General features: G+C 39.5%; 1 protein-coding gene across 2 annotated transcripts; it reads left to right on the top strand.

Annotated features, from left to right (window-relative positions):
* Positions 1 to 600: 600 nt before the first annotated feature.
* On the top strand, positions 601 to 26,867 carry LOC134825519 (EH domain-binding protein 1-like). Of its 2 annotated transcripts, none has more exons than XM_063837747.1 (7): positions 601 to 708; positions 867 to 924; positions 1,122 to 1,208; positions 4,959 to 5,018; positions 7,104 to 7,245; positions 26,089 to 26,191; positions 26,331 to 26,867. In XM_063837747.1, exons 1-5 carry the CDS (start codon positions 605 to 607, stop codon positions 7,227 to 7,229), a joined length of 435 nt encoding a protein of 144 aa, XP_063693817.1. In that variant the 5' UTR covers positions 601 to 604; the 3' UTR covers positions 7,230 to 7,245; positions 26,089 to 26,191; positions 26,331 to 26,867. The 2 variants fall into 2 exon arrangements, with proteins under 2 accessions (XP_063693817.1, XP_063693818.1); XM_063837748.1 differs by having other exon boundaries at positions 26,089 to 26,135; positions 26,506 to 26,538.
* Positions 26,868 to 26,896: the final 29 nt, after the last annotated feature.

The following is a 26,896-nucleotide window of genomic DNA, read 5'->3' on the forward strand; positions in this document are numbered from 1 at the left end:
AAAGCTCGCTTTCTTTTATTGTAAAATAAATTGGTTTGAAAATTTTCTTGAGACAGTCGAGATTAAGTGATCTGTCTCTTGATCTGTCTTCTTACGATCTGTTTTTATCAAATACCAGCTTATTGTCCATAACTAACCCAAGGTTATTAACAGTAGGCACAATCATTACCAATGTGTTAGGAACGATTTCAACCCTGGAAGTCCTATCTCATTGAGCACTTTACTTGGTCCAAAGCCTATAAGTTGAGTTTCACAAAGCCTATAAGTTGAGTTTCACAAAGCCTATAATTTGAGTTTCAGATTCAGCTGCAGATGGTATTGAGACTCCCTATTCTCTATCCTCACGAAGCAATTTTTAAGTTGGTTTGCTAAGGTTTTGACCTGATCTGAGTTTTTGAAAGATTTCATGATTTGATGAACATCTGCATAACCAATAATAAGATCTTGTATTTAACTAAAGCGGTTCCTCGGACTTTAACTCTGGTTCTATTGAAGGAGCTGCTTTCTTTTAACTTATATTTTCTAAGGATGTAAAAAGCTGCTTTCTTTTAACTTATATTTTCTAAGCTGCTTTCTTTTAACTTATATTTTCTAAGGATGTAAAATGAGCAAGGTATGGAGAAGGCTGCAGCGTGTTGGTAAAACTGCCTACAAGTTCGAATTCACCATAAAAGTACACACTGTTACTCTTGAATGTGTTTCTGGATGGTAAGCTGTTATTTTCTATTTATAATCATAAATATATGCCCAAATTTTCCCTAGAGGGAAGTTCTTGTTTTCTTTAGAATTCAAGATTGTAATATACTTAAGATTTCCTTGACACCATGTTGAACTTATTCCTCAGCTAACCTAACATTATTCTACAGGACTCCAAATCAAGTGTCAGTGCTGTGGGTTAGAAGGGGGAGGAAGGTTCGAACTGAGGTAAGTTCTGGTTGTGGCCGGGGGGCGGGGGGGGGGGGGGGTCTAGCTCTGGTTACTTTTGATATATTGTCCTAATCTTCATGTTATAGCTTAATTAAATTGTTTAGCATCTTAACCCTGATGATCGTACACTATTATAAGTTGTTGGGTATCAGCATTACATATGCACATAATATGATGAATTTTCTAAATTTCAGGCAACATCATGGACAACCCTACCTGGGAAGGACACGCAAGGAGTTGTAAACTGGCACGCTCTGGAGGCAACCATCACACTTTACATGGTTTGTTGAATAATAAAAACTTTGAAGATTGATGGTTTGAATGCAATGTTACACTTGACTAAGATTGTTTACATATGGGCAATTTCATGAAACATGAACAAGGAGGGAAAAAAATAAATTTCAGTTATGGCACTAGCTTTGATTGGAGTCTGAAAGAGAAGATTATAAACTGTTAGACACAAAAAACCGCTTATAAATATCTCACTTCGTTTCTGTGTTATCGCGTTTTCAAAATACCCATAAATTGTCATGTTTTACAGGCTAAAACTACTTTATAATAAAAGCTGTTTACTAAAAAGAGATTGTTGTAATATTCATTAATTCTTGATCTGTAAAGGTGCATACCACTTCACTGAAGCTGTATGCAAAATTTGGGACTCAAAATTTAAGCAGATTCGGAGCAATGCTATTCTACTTTCTCCTGTTTTTAGTGTAAATTACTATACATAAAAAACAAAAAAGTTTTCTGCTGGCCACATTTCATGTTATTTCTTGCTGAAATCTTGCTAAAACAAGCTAACTCTGATTTCAAGACATAATGTACTTGTTTATTTAGATCCATAGATATCAGATCATGTCAATACCAGCGTCAAGTAAGTTACATGTCAAGTAATTTACGTGTCAAGTAATTTACACATATGCTTTTTATTCAGTAATAGTAGTAAAACACAACAAGTAACGATTGTCAAACAGAATAAAAGTTATTTAAAAGTGATAATAGATTGGTTCTGGTCAGAATTTCATTAAAGAAATCTATAAAAATGGTTTAAAATGGTTAAAAATTGACTTTTCGAAAATATAATATAAATAATACTTTACTTTACAGAAAATCCAGTGGCCTGCTTGAACACAAATTTTTGAGCTGGGAAACATTCGTACATTTACGCCCACCTACCTACTCTGTATAACTGGGCTAACTGTGGACCCAATCAGTGGATCAATCAACCAATTAAGGGGGCCGGGGGGTCTTCATCAAAATTCCCTCGAAATTGACTTTTTAGTTGTTTCTGATAGAAGGGAGTGATATCTATCAGATGCTTTTGGTCCCATGGAAAAATATTATTCCTAGCCGAACTTATTGTCGGTCAAAGGTCAGCACTTATGCGTAATTGTATTGCGCGAGCGATTTTCAATCACGTGTCCTGAAAATCGAGTCTAAAAATCTATTTTCTCCTACATGTTTTGAGCAATCACCCTGAAACTTTCAGGATATGTTCTAGAGATAATTTAAAAGAGATGAGCCAAACAGAATTTTGAGATAGGCCTTTAAACATATTTTATTTGATTTTGAAAATCTTGAACCTCGTTTTTTGACGATTTTTTGAGGTCCAAGATTTTTTTAAATTGAAAATCGCTTGCGCAATACAATTACACATAAGCGCTGACATTTGACCGATAATAATTTCGTCTAGGAACAATATTTTTTCATGGGACCAAAAGCATCTGATAGATATCACTCCCCTCTATTAGAAACAACTATAAAGTCAATCTCGAGAAAATTTTGATGAAGGCCCCCCCCGGCCCCCTTAATTGGCTAATGATAAACTGATATATCATTATTAATCATATATTACATAGTTCATACACTTAGCAAACGAATTAAAGACAAAGGGGCAGCTTTAAACAGTTAAAATCAAAGGATTGTGTAACAGTGTAAACTACTTGACACAAAAGAGTAACTTACTTTACAAGGAACAAAGGCTTCTACAGAACACAGCTATTAACCATTTACCAAAACAAACCCTTTCCAGTACAGGCAAGACATTTGCCAGTGTGCATGAAAAATATTTAAATGTTTACTCTCACACCTGGGCACGAAATGAGATTTCAATACACGTTGGTCAGGAATGTCAATTTGTGCCCTGTAATTTACTTTACATTTTCAAACGTGCCTCACTCAAAAGCCATAGCAGTTGGAGTAAAAATCTTAATATAGCTGTGTGTGGAGTACATAGGAGATGTTTCATGCAATTTATTATGATTCTGTTATGTTTGTGTAATGCTTGAGAGTCAGAATAAGGCCAAATTTTTGTGCAAAGTGTAATTTACTTTACGTGAAATCGCCCATATAGAGGCCTGATTGTAATCTTCAAAAACTTTGAAGATTGATCATTGATGGTTTGAATGCAATTTTACACTTGACTAAGATTGTTTACAAAATACAAATAGAGAGGCCTGATTGTATGTGGTAAACAATACTTTTTAAAACTGGTTTGTTTTGTTCGGTGCAATTCTACTTATTTTGCAGAAGATTTTAATGAATAGTAGTATAGAAAAATAGAAGTTGCAAGGATGCGCGAAATTAATATAATTTGAAGATTTACTTTAAGAACAGAAAATATCTAAATTTAACCTGATATTAATCCTAGTACTTGTTGATTTTGTTGTTCAACATATTATAGTGTGTGGAATGTAGTAATGAACTTTTAACTTTTCTACTTTTGTAGCAGTAACATACGTGTTACGCCAAAAGGAAGCCTTGAAATATGTGCAAAATATTTTCAAGTTCACATAAATTCCAAGTACAGAAGTCGAACAATTATTACAGTGTTTTGTTCGTATTACTAAGAAGCAGGTTCAACATCCTTGGATACGAGAACCAGCCCATTTTGGACCTGGCTCGCGTCCGTTATGTGAACACATGCCGAGAGCTCAAACACTTCTTAAAATCCTTTATAATACACAACTACTTACTAAACTGTCATGTGAACCCTACCCAGGTTCTTGGTTGTCCGGCTGTTAGGATGGTTGTAATATGGATCACAAATGATACGTCACTGATTGGGCCATGTGATGTGATACCTGTGGGAGGCCGGAATGAGAGGTTCCTAGTTGTTGGTCACCGGATTCAACTGTGGAGTTTAAAGAAATATTACTGAATGCCATAGTTTTTATTTAGACACAGATAATAATGGGTCTAAATTTTCAAATGCTTTTATCCTTAAATATTCCGATCTGGAGATGTTGCGGGTCAAATTTTATGTATATTATGTAATATATACATTATACATTGTATACACTATATTGTATTATACACGATACATATTGTACACCATAGTACATAATAATGAATAATGATATGCACGATTTGAAGCGCAGCAGGTTATAAGAATGAACTCATCATCCGCAGCCGTCTTGTAATTGTAATAATATTACAAATCATTATCATAATTACTTGTAATTGTAATAATATTACAAATCATTATCATGATTATGCTGAACGTGTTACAAACATTTGAATATTATGAGACGCTAATGAAATAAACATATTTTAAATTACTCAATGTTACATCATATAACACTAGTGTAGAATGTAGATCTAACAATATTTAGTCTTAAATTACACCGCACAGTATTTGTAACATTGTAAGCTAATCTGTCAATTGCACTTCAACCACTTATTGCATCGGCTTTATTCACGGGTAAAATTTCAGTATTTAGTGACATTTACATTTATTACAAACGTAGGAGAGTTAGAATTAACCCAAATATCAGGGACACGAATGACTACTCCAGGATTTAAGAGACTAAACCTTCAACACTGAAAACATTCAGATTCTTGCCAAATATATTTCGATTGTAGTCATCTCCAGTGACATTGAACCGAAAAAATGTTAAAAGGTTAGTGAAACTCAAGCCGTTACAAAATTAAGAATCCGAAAAAGGTAAAAAGATCATTACAAACGTATTCTCTTGGAATGTAAAAACAAAGTAAACAAACCAACAGTTCTTATTTTTATTGCTTTTCAGGATACCAATTCCCAGAAGAAGAAGTTCGATGACAAATACTGGACTCTGATTGTGGAGAATGTGAGTTATTTAATTAGGTTAATTAAATGTGTTGTTAATTAATTGTATTGTTAATCAAATTTAACCACGCTTCGACATTAAAACATACCCCAAAAAGATATAATATATCCAGGCCATTCAAGCGCGACCTAGTACTATAGTACGTAGTGTATACCTAGCGTCTGGAAAATGAACATTGTGAACCTTAATTAAATATAAATATCTAATTCTAACACCTACCCAGGTTACTATACTAACTAATACATTTATTGTGAATGTAACACAAGGTACAGTGTTGATTGAGAGGCTTTCTCTTTCTCAATTTGATGAAATTCATCTAAAATGAACTCCACTTTACTATTCACTGATCAAAGCCTTATTGAAAGCTTTTCATGAAATTACTTTAAACCAGATTTGCTGATCAGAAATCTTTACTTTAGGCGATATTCTGAGAAATCTTTGACATTTGAAAAACTTCCCAATCAAGAAGAAGTATTTTTAGCAGTATTTTTCTACACACTTAGTTTAGAGAGGCACAAATTAAAATTACAAAATTCTAATGTGGCACATTATTTAGTATATATCTAATTATATATAAGTAATAAGATAATTATTCTACTTTCTACTTTCTACTTTGTTAAGGGGGCCGGGGGGGGGGGGGGGGGGGGGGGTCTTCATCAAAATTCTCTCGAAATCGACTTTATAGTTGTTTCTGATAGAGGGGAGTGATATCTATCAGCTGCTTTTGGTCCCATGGAAAAATATTGTTCCTAGCCGAAATTATCGCCGGTCTAAGGTCAGCGCTTATGTGTAATTGTATTGCGCGAGCGATTTTCAATCGCAAATTCTGAAAATCGGGTCTAAAAATCTATCTTCTCCCACATTTTTTGAGCAATCACCCTGAAACTTTCAGGATATGTTCTAGGGACCATTTAGAAGAGAATGATCATACAAAATTTTGAGATAGGCCTTTTAAAATTTTTTATTCAATTTTGAAAATCTTGGACCTCGTTTTTTTACGATTTTTTGAGGTCCAAGATTTTCAAAATTGAATAAAAAATTTTTAAAGGCCTATCTCAAAATTTTGTATGATCATTCTCTTCTAAATGGTCCCTAGAACATATCCTGAAAGTTTCAGGGTGATTGCTCAAAAAATGTGGGAGAAGATAGATTTTTAGACTCGATTTTCAGAATTTGCGATTGAAAATCGCGCGCGCAATACAATTACACATAAGCGCTGACCTTAGACCGGCGATAATTTCGGCTAGGAACAATATTTTTCCATGGGACCAAAAGCAGCTGATAGATATCACTCCCCTCTATCAGAAACAACTATAAAGTCGATTTCGAGAGAATTTTGATGAAGACCCCCCCCGGCCCCCTTAATGCATAAACTAAGAGAGAAGATCACAATACTCCATTAGATATTTAATCTAATCTAGATATATATTATATAAGTATCCTTTATGACATTGTCATTCAAATAGTTTAATCTGATACCAGGTTTATTTGAAAACCAAAATTTGTAACTTAATTAATTTATGACGCATATCAAGGGTTTGAACTTGAACCTCTCACAGTCCACAGATTAGTTATCTTATTTGAACCTCTCACTGATTAGTCGTCTTATTTGAACCTCTCACAGATAAGTCGTCTTATTTGAACCTCTCACAGATTAGTCGTCTTATTTGAACCTCTCACAGATTAGTTATCTTATTTGAACCTCTCACAGATTAGTCGTCTTATTTGAACCTCTCACAGATTAGTCGTCTTATTTGAACCTCTCACAGATTAGTCGTCTTATTTGAACCTCTCACAGATTAGTCGTCTTATTTGACCTCTCACAGATTAGTCGTCTTATTTGAACCTCTCACAGATTAGTCGTCTTATTTGAACCTCTCACAGATTAGTCGTCTTATTTGACCTCTCACAGATTAGTCGTCTTATTTGAACCTCTCACAGATTAGTCGTATTATTTGAACCTCTCACAGATTAGTCGTCTTATTTGACCTCTCACAGATTAGTCGTCTTATTTGAACCTCTCACAGATTAGTTATCTTATTTCAACCTCTCACAGATTAGCCCCCTTACTCTCACCTCCCACAGATTGGCCCTAATGGGAAGCACAAAGCTCTGGCCACTAAGAGGATCAACATGTCCCAGATGGCAGACCCCTCACTTCACCCTCAGGAGACTAGAAGAAAGTACAGGATGAAAACCTGTTGCTCGTAAAGTTCATCTGACCGAGGTAGGCACTACTGTAGCATTGGAATGTTACACTTAACAGTGAGCAAGGGGGGGGGGGCGGGAGGGTGGTGCCAATTGCATAAAATGGCATAAAATGGAGAACTACTCAAGGGTTTTTCAATTTTCTGCATAGAAAAAGTCTCCATTTTATACCATATTATGCCATATATGCATATTATGCCATTGCCCCCCCCCCCCCCCCCCCCCCCCCCGTGAGCAAGTTTAGTAAAGATTTGATGATCAGTTATTCAACGAGATATCACCCACCATATATTTTACTCGTGACTATGTATACTTCACAGTTAGTGTTGGGAGTTGTTTATCCTGGCAGATTCAAACCTTAAACTGTTATTATATTATGTGGTAACCAAAGAAATGATGTTTGTCTAGATGTTGTATTTACAGTTTGTTAGACTAAGTTAAGTACTAACAGCAGATGTATAAGCTGCTGGATCAGTATCTCGTGACATTAGCACTCAATTACCGTGGGCATACACTGTTTAGTGCCCAGATTTACCTTTCAGAAGTGTTTTTCTTCCCGATACTCCTAGCCATAATTTCCCACCACCAGCCTACTCGAGCGGATCCCAATTTTTTCGAAAAAATTACTTGATATTAGAAAATATAGGGAGTTTTAAAGTTACTGAGTTTATTGGATTTGGTCAGTTTAAAATGTGTGTGTATATAATAATATATTATATAAAAGGGATTAAAGTATTAAATTTGCCGGTTTGTGATCAATCTTCTTTCCTCTAGAGCATCTAGCATGTAACGGGCAGGCAGAAGTAGCGACTATCACAAGTATTACATAATATTTGGAGTTGATAGAATGTTCATCCTAAAGAACTCACCTCCTGGAATATTATTATTGTTTGCTTCCCCCGTCACCCAGTTAATCTGTATTATAAAGGTCAGATAGTATCCCGTCCAGATACTAGATATCAAATTAGCTGTATTATTAGTTATTAGGTGTAGGACTGTAGGTGTAAGCAACACATCAGCCGTTTAATGAGCCGTGACTGTTGTTAGCGGAATGCGCGGAATGCGTGACATGTTAGTTATGTAGCTAACTATCACTCTAACTCTATAACTCTATCAGCCTTCCTTGTGGGAGCATGATGCTGATATTTAGAATATTTTAATACTAATCTGCTAGCTGCAGAACACAGATCACACAATAAGCTGCAGAACACAGATCACACAATAAGCTGCAGAACACAGATCACACAATAAGCTGCAGAACACAGATCACACAATAAGCTGCAGAACACAGATCACACAATAAGCTGCAGAACACAGATCACACAATAAGCTGCAGAACACAGATCACACAATAAGCTGCAGAACACAGATCACACTATAAGCTGCAGAACACAGATCACACAATAAGCTGCAGAACACAGTTCACACAATAAGCTGCAGAACACAGATCTCACAATAAGCTGCAGAACACAGATCACACAATAAGCTGCAGAACACAGATCACACAATAAGCTGCAGAGCACAGATCACACAATAAGCTGCAGAACACAGATCACACAATAAGCTGCAGAACACAGATCACACAATAAGCTGCAGAACACAGATCACACAATAAGCTGCAGAACACAGATCACACAATAAGCTGCAGAACACAGATCACACAATAAGCTGCAGAACACAGATCACACAATAAGCTGCAGAACACAGATCACACAATAAGCTGCAGAACACAGATCACACAATAAGCTGCAGAACACAGATCACACAATAAGCTGCAGAACACAGATCACACAGTAAGCTGAAGAACACAGATCACACAATAAGCTGCAGAACACAGATCACACAATAAGCTGCAGAGCACAGATCACATAATAAACTGCAGAACACAGATCTCACAATAAGCTGAAGTACACAGATCACACAATAAGCTGCTGAACACAGTTCACACAATAAGCTGCAGAGCACAGATCACACAATAAGCTGCAGAACACAGATCTCACAATAAGCTGCAGAACACAGATCACACAATAAGCTGCAGAACACAGATCACACAATAAGCTGCAGAACACAGATCACACAATAAGCTGCAGAAGACAGATCATACAATAATCTGCAGAACACAGATCACACAATAAGCTGCAGAACACAGATCACACAATAAGCTGCAGAACTCAGATCACACAGTAAGCTGCTGAACACAGATCACACAATAAGCTGCAGAACACCGATCACACAGTAAGCTGAAGAACACAGATCACACAATAAGCTGCAGAACACAGATCACACAATAAGCTGCAGTACACAGATCACACAATAAGCTGCAGAACACAGATCACACAATAAGCTGCAGAACTCAGATCACACAGTAAGCTGCAGAACACAGATCACACAGTAAGCTGCAGAACACAGATCTCACAATAAGCTGCAGAACACAGATCACACAATAAGCTGCAGAACACAGATCACACAATAAGCTGCAGAACACAGATCACACAATAAGCTGCAGAACACAGATCACACAATAAGCTGCAGAACACACAATCTCACAATAAACTGCAGAACACAGATCACACAGTAAGCTGCAGAACACAGATCTCACAATAAGCTGCAGAACACAGATCACACAATAAGCTGCAGAACACAGATCACACAATAAGCTGCAGAACACAGATCACACAATAAGCTGCAGAACACAGATCACACATTAAGCTGCAGAACACACAATCTCACAATAAGCTGCAGAACACAAATCACACAATAAACTGCAGAACACAGATCACACAGTAAGCTGCAGAACACAGATCTCACAATAAGCTGCAGAACACAGATCACACAATAAGCTGCAGAACACAGATCACACAGTAAGCTGCAGAACACAGATCTCACAATAAGCTGCAGAACACAGATCACACAATAAGCTGCAGAACACAGATCTCACAATAAGCTGCAGAACACACAATCTCACAATAAGCTGCAGTACACAGATCACACAATAAGCTGCAGAACACAGATCACACAATAAGCTGCAGAACACAGATCACACAATAAGCTGCAGAACACACAATCTCACAATAAACTGCAGAACACAGATCACACAGTAAGCTGCAGAACACAGATCTCACAATAAGCTGCAAAACACAGATCACACAATAAGCTGCAGAACACAGATCACACAATAAGCTGCAGAACACAGATCACACAATAAGCTGCAGAACACAGATCACACATTAAGCTGCAGAACACACAATCTCACAATAAGCTGCAGAACACAAATCACACAATAAACTGCAGAACACAGATCACACAGTTAGCTGCAGAACACAGATCTCACAATAAGCTGCAGAACACAGATCACACAATAAGCTGCAGAACACAGATCACACAATAAGCTGCAGAACACAGATCACATAATAAGCTGCAGAACACAGAGCACACAATAAGCAGCAGAACACAGATCACACAATAAGCTGCAGAACACAGATCACACAGTAAGCTGCAGAACACAGATCTCACAATAAGCTGCAGAACACAGATCACACAATAAGCTGCAGAACACAGATCACACAATAAGCTGCAGAACACAGATCTCACAATAAGCTGCAGAACACAGATCACACAATAAGCTGCAGAACACAGATCACACAATAAGCTGCAGAACACAGATCACACAATAAGCTGCAGAACACAGATCACACAATAAGCTGCAGAACACAGATCACACAATAAGCTGCAGATCACACAATAAGCTGCAGAACACAGATCTCACAATAAGCTGCAGAACACAGATCACACAGTAAGCTGCAGAACACAGATCTCACAATAAGCTGCAGAACACAGATCTCACAATAAGCTGCAGAACACAGATCACACAATAAGCTGCAGAACACAGATCACACAATAAGCTGCAGAACACAGATCACACAATAAGCTGCAGAACACAGATCACACAATAAGCTGCAGAACACAGATCACACAATAAGCTGCAGAACACAGATCACACAATAAGCTGCAGAACACAGATCACACAGTAAGCTGCAGAACACAGATCTCACAATAAGCTGCAGAACACAGATCACACAGTAAGCTGCAGAACACAGATCTCACAATAAGCTGCAGAACACAGATCACACAATAAGCTGCAGAACACAGATCACACAATAAGCTGCAGAACACAGATCACACAATAAGCTGCAGAACACAGATCACACAATAAGCTGCAGAACACAGATCACACAATAAGCTGCAGAACACAGATCACACTATAAGCTGCAGAACACAGATCACACAATAAGCTGCAGAACACAGATCTCACAATAAGCTGCAGAACACAGATCACACAATAAGCTGCAGAACACAGATCACACAGTAAGCTGCAGAACACAGATCACACAATAAGCTGCAGAACACAGATCACACAGTAAGCTGCAGAACACAGATCACACAGTAAGCTGCAGAACACAGATCACACAGTAAGCTGCAGAACACAGATCACACAGTAAGCTGCAGAACACAGATCACACAGTAAGCTGCAGAACACAGATCACACAGTAAGCTGCAGAACACAGATCACACAATAAGCTGCAGAACACAGATCACACAATAAGCTGCAGAACACAGATCACACAATAAGCTGCAGAACACAGATCACACAATAAGCTGCAGAACACAGATCACACAATAAGCTGCAGAACACAGATCACACAATAAGCTGCAGAACACAGATCACACAATAAGCTGCAGAACACAGATCACACAATAAGCTGCAGAACACAGATCACACAATAAGCTGCAGAACACAGATCACACAATAAGCTGCAGAACACAGATCACACAATAAGCTGCAGAACACAGATCACACAATAAGCTGCAGAACACAGATCACACAATAAGCTGCAGAACACAGATCACACAATAAGCTGCAGAACACAGATCACACAATAAGCTGCAGAACACAGATCACACAATAAGCTGCAGAACACAGATCACACAATAAGCTGCAGAACACAGATCACACAATAAGCTGCAGAACACAGATCACACAATAAGCTGCAGAACACAGATCACACAATAAGCTGCAGAGCACAGATCACACAATAAGCTGCAGAACACAGATCACACAATAAGCTGCAGAACACAGATCACACAATAAGCTGCAGAACACAGATCACACAATAAGCTGCAGAACACAGATCACACAATAAGCTGCAGAACACAGATCACACAATAAGCTGCAGAACACAGATCACACAATAAGCTGCAGAACACAGATCACACAATAAGCTGCAGAACACAGATCACACAGTAAGCTGCAGAACACAGATCACACAGTAAGCTGCAGAACACAGATCACACAATAAGCTGCAGAACACAGATCACACAGTAAGCTGCAGAACACAGATCACACAGTAAGCTGCAGAACACAGATCACACAATAAGCTGCAGAACACAGATCACACAATAAGCTGCAGAACACAGATCACACAATAAGCTGCAGAACACAGATCACACAATAAGCTGCAGAACACAGATCTCACAATAAGCTGCAGAACACAGATCACACAATAAGCTGCAGAGCACAGATCACATAATAAACTGCAGAACACAGATCTCACAATAAGCTGCAGTACACAGATCACACAATAAGCTGCTGAACACAGTTCACACAATAAGCTGCAGAACACAGATCAAACAATAAGCTGCAGTACACAGATCACACAATAAACTGCAGAACACAGATCTCACAATAAGCTGCAGTACACAGATCACACAATAAGCTGCTGAACACAGATCACACAATAAGCTGCAGAACACAGATCACACAATAAGCTGCAGAACACAGATCACACAATAAGCTGCAGAACACAGATCACACAATAAGCTGCAGAACACAGATCACACAATAAGCTGCAGAACACAGATCACACAGTAAGCTGAAGAACACAGATCACACAATAAGCTGCAGAACACAGATCACACAATAAGCTGCAGAGCACAGATCACATAATAAACTGCAGAACACAGATCTCACAATAAGCTGCAGTACACAGATCACACAATAAGCTGCTGAACACAGTTCACACAATAAGCTGCAGAGCACAGATCACACAATAAGCTGCAGAACACAGATCTCACAATAAGCTGCAGAACACAGATCACACAATAAGCTGCAGAACACAGATCACACAATAAGCTGCAGAACACAGATCACACAATAAGCTGCAGAACACAGATCATACAATAATCTGCAGAACACAGATCACACAATAAGCTGCAGAACACAGATCACACAATAAGCTGCAGAACTCAGATCACACAGTAAGCTGCTGAACACAGATCACACAATAAGCTGCAGAACACCGATCACACAGTAAGCTGAAGAACACAGATCACACAATAAGCTGCAGAACACAGATCACACAATAAGCTGCAGTACACAGATCACACAATAAGCTGCAGATCACACAATAAGCTGCAGAACACAAATCTCACAATAAGCTGCAGATCACACAATAAGCTGCAGAACACAGATCTCACAATAAGCTGCAGAACACAGATCACACAATAAGCTGCAGAACACAGATCACACAATAAGCTGCAGAACACAGATCACACAATAAGCTGCAGATCACACAATAAGCTGCAGAACACAGATCTCACAATAAGCTGCAGAACACAGATCACACAGTAAGCTGCAGAACACAGATCTCACAATAAGCTGCAGAACACAGATCTCACAATAAGCTGCAGAACACAGATCACACAATAAGCTGCAGAACACAGATCACACAATAAGCTGCAGAACACAGATCACACAATAAGCTGCAGAACACAGATCACACAATAAGCTGCAGAACACAGATCACACAATAAGCTGCAGAACACAGATCACACAATAAGCTGCAGAACACAGATCACACAATAAGCTGCAGAACACAGATCACACAATAAGCTGCAGAACACAGATCACACAATAAGCTGCAGAACACAGATCACACAATAAGCTGCAGAGCACAGATCACACAATAAGCTGCAGAACACAGATCACACAATAAGCTGCAGAACACAGATCACACAATAAGCTGCAGAACACAGATCACACAATAAGCTGCAGAACACAGATCACACAATAAGCTGCAGAACACAGATCACACAATAAGCTGCAGAACACAGATCACACAATAAGCTGCAGAACACAGATCACACAATAAGCTGCAGAACACAGATCACACAGTAAGCTGCAGAACACAGATCACACAGTAAGCTGCAGAACACAGATCACACAATAAGCTGCAGAACACAGATCACACAGTAAGCTGCAGAACACAGATCACACAGTAAGCTGCAGAACACAGATCACACAATAAGCTGCAGAACACAGATCACACAATAAGCTGCAGAACACAGATCACACAATAAGCTGCAGAACACAGATCACACAATAAGCTGCAGAACACAGATCTCACAATAAGCTGCAGAACACAGATCACACAATAAGCTGCAGAGCACAGATCACATAATAAACTGCAGAACACAGATCACACAGTAAGCTGCAGAACACAGATCACACAATAAGCTGCAGAACACAGATCACACAGTAAGCTGCAGAACACAGATCACACAGTAAGCTGCAGAACACAGATCACACAATAAGCTGCAGAACACAGATCACACAATAAGCTGCAGAACACAGATCACACAATAAGCTGCAGAACACAGATCACACAATAAGCTGCAGAACACAGATCTCACAATAAGCTGCAGAACACAGATCACACAATAAGCTGCAGAGCACAGATCACATAATAAACTGCAGAACACAGATCTCACAATAAGCTGCAGTACACAGATCACACAATAAGCTGCTGAACACAGTTCACACAATAAGCTGCAGAACACAGATCAAACAATAAGCTGCAGTACACAGATCACACAATAAACTGCAGAACACAGATCTCACAATAAGCTGCAGTACACAGATCACACAATAAGCTGCTGAACACAGATCACACAATAAGCTGCAGAACACAGATCACACAATAAGCTGCAGAACACAGATCACACAATAAGCTGCAGAACACAGATCACACAATAAGCTGCAGAACACAGATCACACAATAAGCTGCAGAACACAGATCACACAGTAAGCTGAAGAACACAGATCACACAATAAGCTGCAGAACACAGATCACACAATAAGCTGCAGAGCACAGATCACATAATAAACTGCAGAACACAGATCTCACAATAAGCTGCAGTACACAGATCACACAATAAGCTGCTGAACACAGTTCACACAATAAGCTGCAGAGCACAGATCACACAATAAGCTGCAGAACACAGATCTCACAATAAGCTGCAGAACACAGATCACACAATAAGCTGCAGAACACAGATCACACAATAAGCTGCAGAACACAGATCACACAATAAGCTGCAGAACACAGATCATACAATAATCTGCAGAACACAGATCACACAATAAGCTGCAGAACACAGATCACACAATAAGCTGCAGAACTCAGATCACACAGTAAGCTGCTGAACACAGATCACACAATAAGCTGCAGAACACCGATCACACAGTAAGCTGAAGAACACAGATCACACAATAAGCTGCAGAACACAGATCACACAATAAGCTGCAGTACACAGATCACACAATAAGCTGCAGATCACACAATAAGCTGCAGAACACAGATCTCACAATAAGCTGCAGATCACACAATAAGCTGCAGAACACAGATCTCACAATAAGCTGCAGAACACAGATCACACAATAAGCTGCAGAACACAGATCACACAATAAGCTGCAGAACACAGATCACACAATAAGCTGCAGATCACACAATAAGCTGCAGAACACAGATCTCACAATAAGCTGCAGAACACAGATCACACAGTAAGCTGCAGAACACAGATCTCACAATAAGCTGCAGAACACAGATCTCACAATAAGCTGCAGAACACAGATCACACAATAAGCTGCAGAACACAGATCACACAATAAGCTGCAGAACACAGATCACACAATAAGCTGCAGAACACAGATCACACAATAAGCTGCAGAACACAGATCACACAATAAGCTGCAGAACACAGATCACACAATAAGCTGCAGAACACAGATCACACAATAAGCTGCAGAACACAGATCACACAATAAGCTGCAGAACACAGATCACACAGTAAGCTGCAGAACACAGATCACACAGTAAGCTGCAGAACACAGATCACACAATAAGCTGCAGAACACAGATCACACAATAAGCTGCAGAACACAGATCACACAATAAGCTGCAGAACACAGATCACACAATAAGCTGCAGAACACAGATCTCACAATAAGCTGCAGAACACAGATCACACAATAAGCTGCAGAGCACAGATCACATAATAAACTGCAGAACACAGATCTCACAATAAGCTGCAGTACACAGATCACACAATAAGCTGCTGAACACAGTTCACACAATAAGCTGCAGAACACAGATCAAACAATAAGCTGCAGTACACAGATCACACAATAAACTGCAGAACACAGATCTCACAATAAGCTGCAGTACACAGATCACACAATAAGCTGCTGAACACAGATCACACAATAAGCTGCAGAACACAGATCACACAATAAGCTGCAGAACACAGATCACACAATAAGCTGCAGAACACAGATCACACAATAAGCTGCAGAACACAGATCACACAATAAGCTGCAGAACACAGATCACACAGTAAGCTGAAGAACACAGATCACACAATAAGCTGCAGAACACAGATCACACAATAAGCTGCAGAGCACAGATCACATAATAAACTGCAGAACACAGATCTCACAATAAGCTGCAGTACACAGATCACACAATAAGCTGCTGAACACAGTTCACACAATAAGCTGCAGAGCACAGATCACACAATAAGCTGCAGAACACAGATCTCACAATAAGCTGCAGAACACAGATCACACAATAAGCTGCAGAACACAGATCACACAATAAGCTGCAGAACACAGATCACACAATAAGCTGCAGAACACAGATCATACAATAATCTGCAGAACACAGATCACACAATAAGCTGCAGAACACAGATCACACAATAAGCTGCAGAACTCAGATCACACAGTAAGCTGCTGAACACAGATCACACAATAAGCTGCAGAACACCGATCACACAGTAAGCTGAAGAACACAGATCACACAATAAGCTGCAGAACACAGATCACACAATAAGCTGCAGTACACAGATCACACAATAAGCTGCAGATCACACAATAAGCTGCAGAACACAGATCTCACAATAAGCTGCAGATCACACAATAAGCTGCAGAACACAGATCTCACAATAAGCTGCAGAACACAGATCACACAATAAGCTGCAGAACACAGATCACACAATAAGCTGCAGAACACAGATCACACAATAAGCTGCAGATCACACAATAAGCTGCAGAACACAGATCTCACAATAAGCTGCAGAACACAGATCACACAGTAAGCTGCAGAACACAGATCTCACAATAAGCTGCAGAACACAGATCTCACAATAAGCTGCAGAACACAGATCACACAATAAGCTGCAGAACACAGATCACACAATAAGCTGCAGAACACAGATCACACAATAAGCTGCAGAACACAGATCACACAATAAGCTGCAGAACACAGATCACACAATAAGCTGCAGAACACAGATCACACAATAAGCTGCAGAACACAGATCACACAGTAAGCTGCAGAACACAGATCTCACAATAAGCTGCAGAACACAGATCACACAGTAAGCTGCAGAACACAGATCTCACAATAAGCTGCAGAACACAGATCACACAATAAGCTGCAGAACACAGATCACACAATAAGCTGCAGAACACAGATCACACAATAAGCTGCAGAACACAGATCACACAATAAGCTGCAGAACACAGATCACACAATAAGCTGCAGAACACAGATCACACTATAAGCTGCAGAACACAGATCACACAATAAGCTGCAGAACACAGATCTCACAATAAGCTGCAGAACACAGATCACACAATAAGCTGCAGAACACAGATCACACAGTAAGCTGCAGAACACAGATCACACAGTAAGCTGCAGAACACAGATCACACAGTAAGCTGCAGAACACAGATCACACAGTAAGCTGCAGAACACAGATCACACAGTAAGCTGCAGAACACAGATCACACAGTAAGCTGCAGAACACAGATCACACAGTAAGCTGCAGAACACAGATCACACAATAAGCTGCAGAACACAGATCACACAATAAGCTGCAGAACACAGATCACACAATAAGCTGCAGAACACAGATCACACAATAAGCTGCAGAACACAGATCACACAATAAGCTGCAGAACACAGATCACACAATAAGCTGCAGAACACAGATCACACAATAAGCTGCAGAACACAGATCACACAATAAGCTGCAGAACACAGATCACACAATAAGCTGCAGAACACAGATCACACAATAAGCTGCAGAACACAGATCACACAATAAGCTGCAGAACACAGATCACACAATAAGCTGCAGAACACAGATCACACAATAAGCTGCAGAACACAGATCACACAATAAGCTGCAGAACACAGATCACACAATAAGCTGCAGAACACAGATCACACAATAAGCTGCAGAACACAGATCACACAATAAGCTGCAGAACACAGATCACACAATAAGCTGCAGAACACAGATCACACAATAAGCTGCAGAACACAGATCACACAATAAGCTGCAGAACACAGATCACACAATAAGCTGCAGAACACAGATCACACAATAAGCTGCAGAACACAGATCACACAATAAGCTGCAGAACACAGATCACACAATAAGCTGCAGAACACAGATCACACAATAAGCTGCAGAACACAGATCACACAATAAGCTGCAGAACACAGATCACACAATAAGCTGCAGAACACAGATCACACAATAAGCTGCAGAACACAGATCACACAGTAAGCTGCAGAACACAGATCACACAGTAAGCTGCAGAACACAGATCACACAATAAGCTGCAGAACACAGATCACACAGTAAGCTGCAGAACACAGATCACACAGTAAGCTGCAGAACACAGATCACACAATAAGCTGCAGAACACAGATCACACAATAAGCTGCAGAACACAGATCACACAATAAGCTGCAGAACACAGATCACACAATAAGCTGCAGAACACAGATCACACAATAAGCTGCAGAACACAGATCACACAATAAGCTGCAGAGCACAGATCACATAATAAGCTGCAGAACACAGATCTCACAATAAGCTGCAGTACACAGATCACACAATAAGCTGCTGAACACAGTTCACACAATAAGCTGCAGAACACAGATCAAACAATAAGCTGCAGTACACAGATCACACAATAAACTGCAGAACACAGATCTCACAATAAGCTGCAGTACACAGATCACACAATAAGCTGCTGAACACAGATCACACAATAAGCTGCAGAACACAGATCACACAATAAGCTGCAGAACACAGATCACACAATAAGCTGCAGAACACAGATCACACAATAAGCTGCAGAACACAGATCACACAATAAGCTGCAGAACACAGATCACACAGTAAGCTGAAGAACACAGATCACACAATAAGCTGCAGAACACAGATCACACAATAAGCTGCAGAGCACAGATCACATAATAAACTGCAGAACACAGATCTCACAATAAGCTGCAGTACACAGATCACACAATAAGCTGCTGAACACAGTTCACACAATAAGCTGCAGAGCACAGATCACACAATAAGCTGCAGAACACAGATCTCACAATAAGCTGCAGAACACAGATCACACAATAAGCTGCAGAACACAGATCACACAATAAGCTGCAGAACACAGATCACACAATAAGCTGCAGAACACAGATCATACAATAATCTGCAGAACACAGATCACACAATAAGCTGCAGAACACAGATCACACAATAAGCTGCAGAACTCAGATCACACAGTAAGCTGCTGAACACAGATCACACAATAAGCTGCAGAACACCGATCACACAGTAAGCTGAAGAACACAGATCACACAATAAGCTGCAGAACACAGATCACACAATAAGCTGCAGTACACAGATCACACAATAAGCTGCAGTACACAGATCACACAATAAGCTGCAGAACACAGATCACACAATAAGCTGCAGAACTCAGATCACACAGTAAGCTGCAGAACACAGATCACACAGTAAGCTGCAGAACACAGATCTCACAATAAGCTGCAGAACACAGATCACACAATAAGCTGCAGAACACAGATCACACAATAAGCTGCAGAACACAGATCACACAATAAGCTGCAGAACACAGACCACACAATAAGCTGCAGAACACAAATCACACAATAAACTGCAGAACACAGATCTCACAATAAGCTGCAGAACACAGATCACACAATAAGCTGCAGAACACAGATCACACAATAAGCTGCAGAACACAGATCACACAATAAGCTGCAGAACACAGATCTCACAATAAGCTGCAGAACACAGATCACACAATAAGCTGCAGAACACAGTTCACACAATAAGCTGCAGAACACAGTTCACACAATAAGCTGCAGAACACAGATCACACAATAAGCTGCAGAACACACAATCACACAATAAGCTGCAGAACACAGATCTCACAATAAGCTGCAGAACACACAATCTCACAATAAGCTGCAGAACACAGATCACACAATAAGCTGCAGAACACAGATCACACAATAAGCTGCAGAACACAGATCACACAATAAGCTGCAGAACACAGATCACACAATAAGCTGCAGAACACAGTTCACACAATAAGCTGCAGAACACACAATCTCACAATAAACTGCAGAACACAGATCACACAGTAAGCTGCAGAACACAGATCTCACAATAAGCTGCAGAACACAGATCACACAATAAGCTGCAGAAGACAGATCACACAATAAGCTGCAGAACACAGATCACACAATAAGCTGCAGAACACAGATCACACATTAAGCTGCAGAACACACAATCTCACAATAAGCTGCAGAACACAAATCACACAATAAACTGCAGAACACAGATCACACAGTAAGCTGCAGAACACAGATCTCACAATAAGCTGCAGAACACAGATCACACAATAAGCTGCAGAACACAGATCACACAGTAAGCTGCAGAACACAGATCTCACAATAAGCTGCAGAACACAGATCACACAATAAGCTGCAGAACACAGATCTCACAATAAGCTGCAGAACACACAATCTCACAATAAGCTGCAGTACACAGATCACACAATAAGCTGCAGAACACAGATCACACAATAAGCTGCAGAACACAGATCACACAATAAGCTGCAGAACACACAATCTCACAATAAACTGCAGAACACAGATCACACAGTAAGCTGCAGAACACAGATCTCACAATAAGCTGCAGAACACAGATCACACAATAAGCTGCAGAACACAGATCACACAATAAGCTGCAGAACACAGATCACACAATAAGCTGCAGAACACAGATCACACATTAAGCTGCAGAACACACAATCTCACAATAAGCTGCAGAACACAAATCACACAATAAACTGCAGAACACAGATCACACAGTAAGCTGCAGAACACAGATCTCACAATAAGCTGCAGAACACAGATCACACAATAAGCTGCAGAACACAGATCACACAATAAGCTGCAGAACACAGATCACATAATAAGCTGCAGAACACAGATCACACAATAAGCAGCAGAACACAGATCACACAATAAGCTGCAGAACACAGATCACACAGTAAGCTGCAGAACACAGATCTCACAATAAGCTGCAGAACACAGATCACACAGTAAGCTGCAGAACACAGATCTCACAATAAGCTGCAGAACACAGATCACACAATAAGCTGCAGAACACAGATCACACAATAAGCTGCAGAACACAGATCTCACAATAAGCTGCAGAACACAGATCACACAATAAGCTGCAGAACACAGATCACACAATAAGCTGCAGAACACAGATCACACAATAAGCTGCAGAACACAGATCACACAATAAGCTGCAGATCACACAATAAGCTGCAGAACACAGATCTCACAATTAGCTGCAGAACACAGATCACACAGTAAGCTGCAGAACACAGATCTCACAATAAGCTGCAGAACACAGATCTCACAATAAGCTGCAGAACACAGATCACACAATAAGCTGCAGAACACAGATCACACAATAAGCTGCAGAACACAGATCACACAATAAGCTGCAGAACACAGATCTCACAATAAGCTGCAGAACACAGATCACACAATAAGCTGCAGAACACAGATCACACAATAAGCTGCAGAACACAGATCACACAGTAAGCTGCAGAACACAGATCTCACAATAAGCTGCAGAACACAGATCACACAGTAAGCTGCAGAACACAGATCTCACAATAAGCTGCAGAACACAGATCACACAATAAGCTGCAGAACACAGATCACACAATAAGCTGCAGAACACAGATCACACAATAAGCTGCAGAACACAGATCACACAATAAGCTGCAGAACACAGATCACACAATAAGCTGCAGAACACAGATCACACAATAAGCTGCAGAACACAGATCACACAATAAGCTGCAGAACACAGATCACACAATAAGCTGCAGAACACAGATCACACAATAAGCTGCAGAACACAGATCACACAATAAGCTGCAGAACACAGATCACACAATAAGCTGCAGAACACAGATCACACAATAAGCTGCAGAATACAGATCACACAATAAGCTGCAGAACACAGATCACACAATAAGCTGCAGAGCACAGATCACACAATAAGCTGCAGAACACAGATCACACAATAAGCTGCAGAACACAGATCACACAATAAGCTGCAGAACACAGATCACACAATAAGCTGCAGAACACAGATCACACAATAAGCTGCAGAACACAGATCACACAATAAGCTGCAGAACACAGATCACACAATAAGCTGCAGAACACAGATCACACAATAAGCTGCAGAACACAGATCACACAATAAGCTGCAGAACACAGATCACACAATAAGCTGCAGAACACAGATCACACAATAAGCTGCAGAACACAGATCACACAATAAGCTGCAGAACACAGATCACACAATAAGCTGCAGAACACAGATCACACAATAAGCTGCAGAACACAGATCACACAATAAGCTGCAGAACACAGATCACACAATAAGCTCAGACACAGATCACACAATAAGCTGCAGAACACAGATCACACAATAAGCTGCAGAACACAGATCACACAATAAGCTGCAGAACACAGATCACACAATAAGCTGCAGAACACAGATCACACAATAAGCTGCAGAACACAGATCACACAATAAGCTGCAGAACACAGATCACACAATAAGCTGCAGAACACAGATCACACAATAAGCTGCAGAACACAGATCACACAATAAGCTGCAGAACACAGATCTCACAATAAGCTGCAGTACACAGATCACACAATAAGCTGCAGAATACAGATCACACAATAAGCTGCAGAACACAGATCATGAACTTGTCTGGCAGATCCGAGCATTATAATTAATTATCAACATCTCCATTTTCCGAGTTTCAACACTTAGCGAGAGCTGTGTGAACTATGAGTTAACTTTACAGATAGTGTGTACACTTGACAAAGGAAGCTATTGTAAAAGTAATCCAACTACAGCTTCATAACTCTACTTATAATGTTATTGTAAAAGTAATAGAACTACAGCTTCTTAACTTATGTTATTGTTTTTAGGTTTCTAATGATCCACGTGCAGTGTTAACACTCACAAAGAGATTGCTGTACAATTTCTCTGTAAATAGGTACTTCTTTTCAAAACAATAGACTATATTAAGGGGGGGGGGGGGGGGGGAGGAGGGGTGAACCCTGATAATCCCCTTAAATCACAGTACAATCAAATTTCTGATTATCTGAAGAATATACGCTACTATTTGATTTTTAATGCATAAAATTCGTGCATATATATTATATTATTTACGTCTTCAGTTTACAAATCAGTGAAACACAAATATACTATGCAGGGGGACTACAGACCCCCTCAAAGTCCTTTACAACGTTACTGCCAGGTTACATAGCACTCAAATTATTTGTTATATATTAGTGTTGAAAGTATTAAAACTGTTATGTTAAGTATAACAGTTCAAACACTTAATTGGAAGTGTCTCAGCAGAGTCACACATCACTGCTGTTTTTACGGTGATGCAACAGCAGTGTGACACAAAGCGCGGCTGTCACAACAGCAGTGTGTCACAAGGCACGGCTGTCACAACAGTAGTGTGACACAAGGCACGGCTGTCACAACAGTAGTGTGTCACAAGGCGCGGCTGTCACAACAGCAGTGTGTCACAAGGCGCGGCTGTCACAACGGCAGTGTGTCACAAGGCGCGGCTGTCACAACAGTAGTGTGTCACAAGGCGCGGCTGTCACAACAGCAGGGTGTCACAAAGCGCGGCTGTCACAACAGCAGTGTGACACAAGGCGTGGCTGTCACAACAGTAGTGTGACACAAAGCGCGGCTGTCACAACAGTTTATAAGCTGTGTCACAAGACTTCGAAAACTCCGTAGTAGTTACAGCACGGGCAGAGTATGTCAGTTAAATCATGATCAGACATCAGTGCAGTGCAGTGGTCACACCTCAACGTGTACGTTACATTGCCTCTTTACGTTACATTGCCTCTTGTAGTTCAGGGGTGTGGTTCTGCTTTATCATATTCTACTGATCTACACTGACTGTAAGGAATAAGGAGCTGACACTTATCTGAAGTCATGATAAGTTATCATGACTTCAGACTTTAAAATATTATCATCACACCCGCCAGTTTGTCATATTTGTAGACCGTTAACATGTGTAGTGTGTACTAGTCTTAGTAACATGTGTACTAGTAGTACTAGTAGTACTAGTACTAGTTACTACAGATACAGAGTTACCTGTCCAGCTGCGAGCAGACTGTGTATGTAAAGTATGTATAACAACTGCAGCTATATTAGTAACATGTTAAAATACCTGGTAAATACCTGGTAAATACCTGGTAAATACCTGGTAAATACCTGGTAAATACCTGGTAAATACCTGGTAAATACCTGGTAAATACCTGGTAAATACCTGGTAAAAACCTGGTAAATACCTGGTAAATACCTGGTAAATACCTGGTTAATACCTGGTAAATACCTGGTAAATAACTGGTACTAAGCTGGTACTAAGCTGGTAGTAGTGCTGGTAGTAGTGCTGCAGCGCTTCATTTAGATACTGTCAAGAACTACTCAACCATAACAGTTTTTTAAAGGATTACTTAAACAAGTTGGTACTAGTTTGTTAGTTGGTACTGTAGACTGTAGAGCAAGGATTCGTTATTTGTGGAATGCGAAGCTGGGGTTTGGACTTATGACTTGGGTAATTGTAATAGTGTGCATCTTCTCAAGAGCTTGTGTTTAGAGGAAAATTTAGTTAAATACAAATTTATTTTGAATATTATCTAAATATACTTTATAGGTCATTAATTAATACTGAAATTCTACAGGTTTGGGGGGGGGGGGGGGGGGGGGGGGGGGGGGGGGGGGGGGGGATGTCTGTCCTGTCTGTGTTGTAATCTGTTCCTTGACTGTTTATTATTGAACTATATTGTTCGGTTAACTCAAGTTACAAGTATTAACTAAAGTTGTTGTATTACAGATTATGTACCTAGTGAACCTACCTGTTACAATTATTCCTAATATCACTTTATATTAGATAACATAAGATATACACTTTATATACACTTTACATTAGATAAGTGCATAATGCCTCCTCTTAGTCCCACTGACCTACCACCTCATATTTCAGCTTCAAGTTACCTTTATCAGCAAGTTTGAAAGACAAGGTCCAGCAATGTGAGTCCGAATTATCTTTCATATTATTGTACATTATACAATGTACACTATACAATGTACATTATACAGTATACAATGTACAATGTCACTATACAATTATTCACTATACAATGTACACTATACAGTATACAATGTACACTATACAATGTACACTATGCAGTATACAATGTACACTATACAATGTACACTATACAGTATACAATGTACACTATACAATATACAATTATACTATACAACTATACAAGTATACATAATATTCTCATTTCATCTTCGTACATACATGAGTCATTACACTATTATTAGGGGGGGTTCACCCTGATTTTCTTTCATTACACTCTAATTATTTCACTACATACCTTCATTTTCGCAGATCATCCATCCTCTGGAAATATCCACCCATCATGTGAGTGTTACACTACATAACATACTACATACTACATACCACATACTACATAGTGCATACTACATACTACATACTACATACTACATACTACATACTACATATTACATACTACATACTACATACTACGTATTGCATACTATATACTACATACTACATACTACATACTACATACTACATACTACATACTACATACTACATACTAAATACTACATACTGCATACTACATACTACATACTACATACTACATACTACATACTACATACTAAATACTACATACTGCATACTGCATACTACATACTACATAACACTCTATCACGGATTATTTATATAAACCCCCTCTTTTTTTGGGGATTTGAAA

This window comes from Bolinopsis microptera, chromosome 13 (genome assembly GCF_026151205.1).
Source record: "Bolinopsis microptera isolate Bmic1 chromosome 13, MBARI_Bmic_1.0, whole genome shotgun sequence".
Lineage (NCBI taxonomy): Eukaryota > Metazoa > Ctenophora > Tentaculata > Lobata > Bolinopsidae > Bolinopsis > Bolinopsis microptera.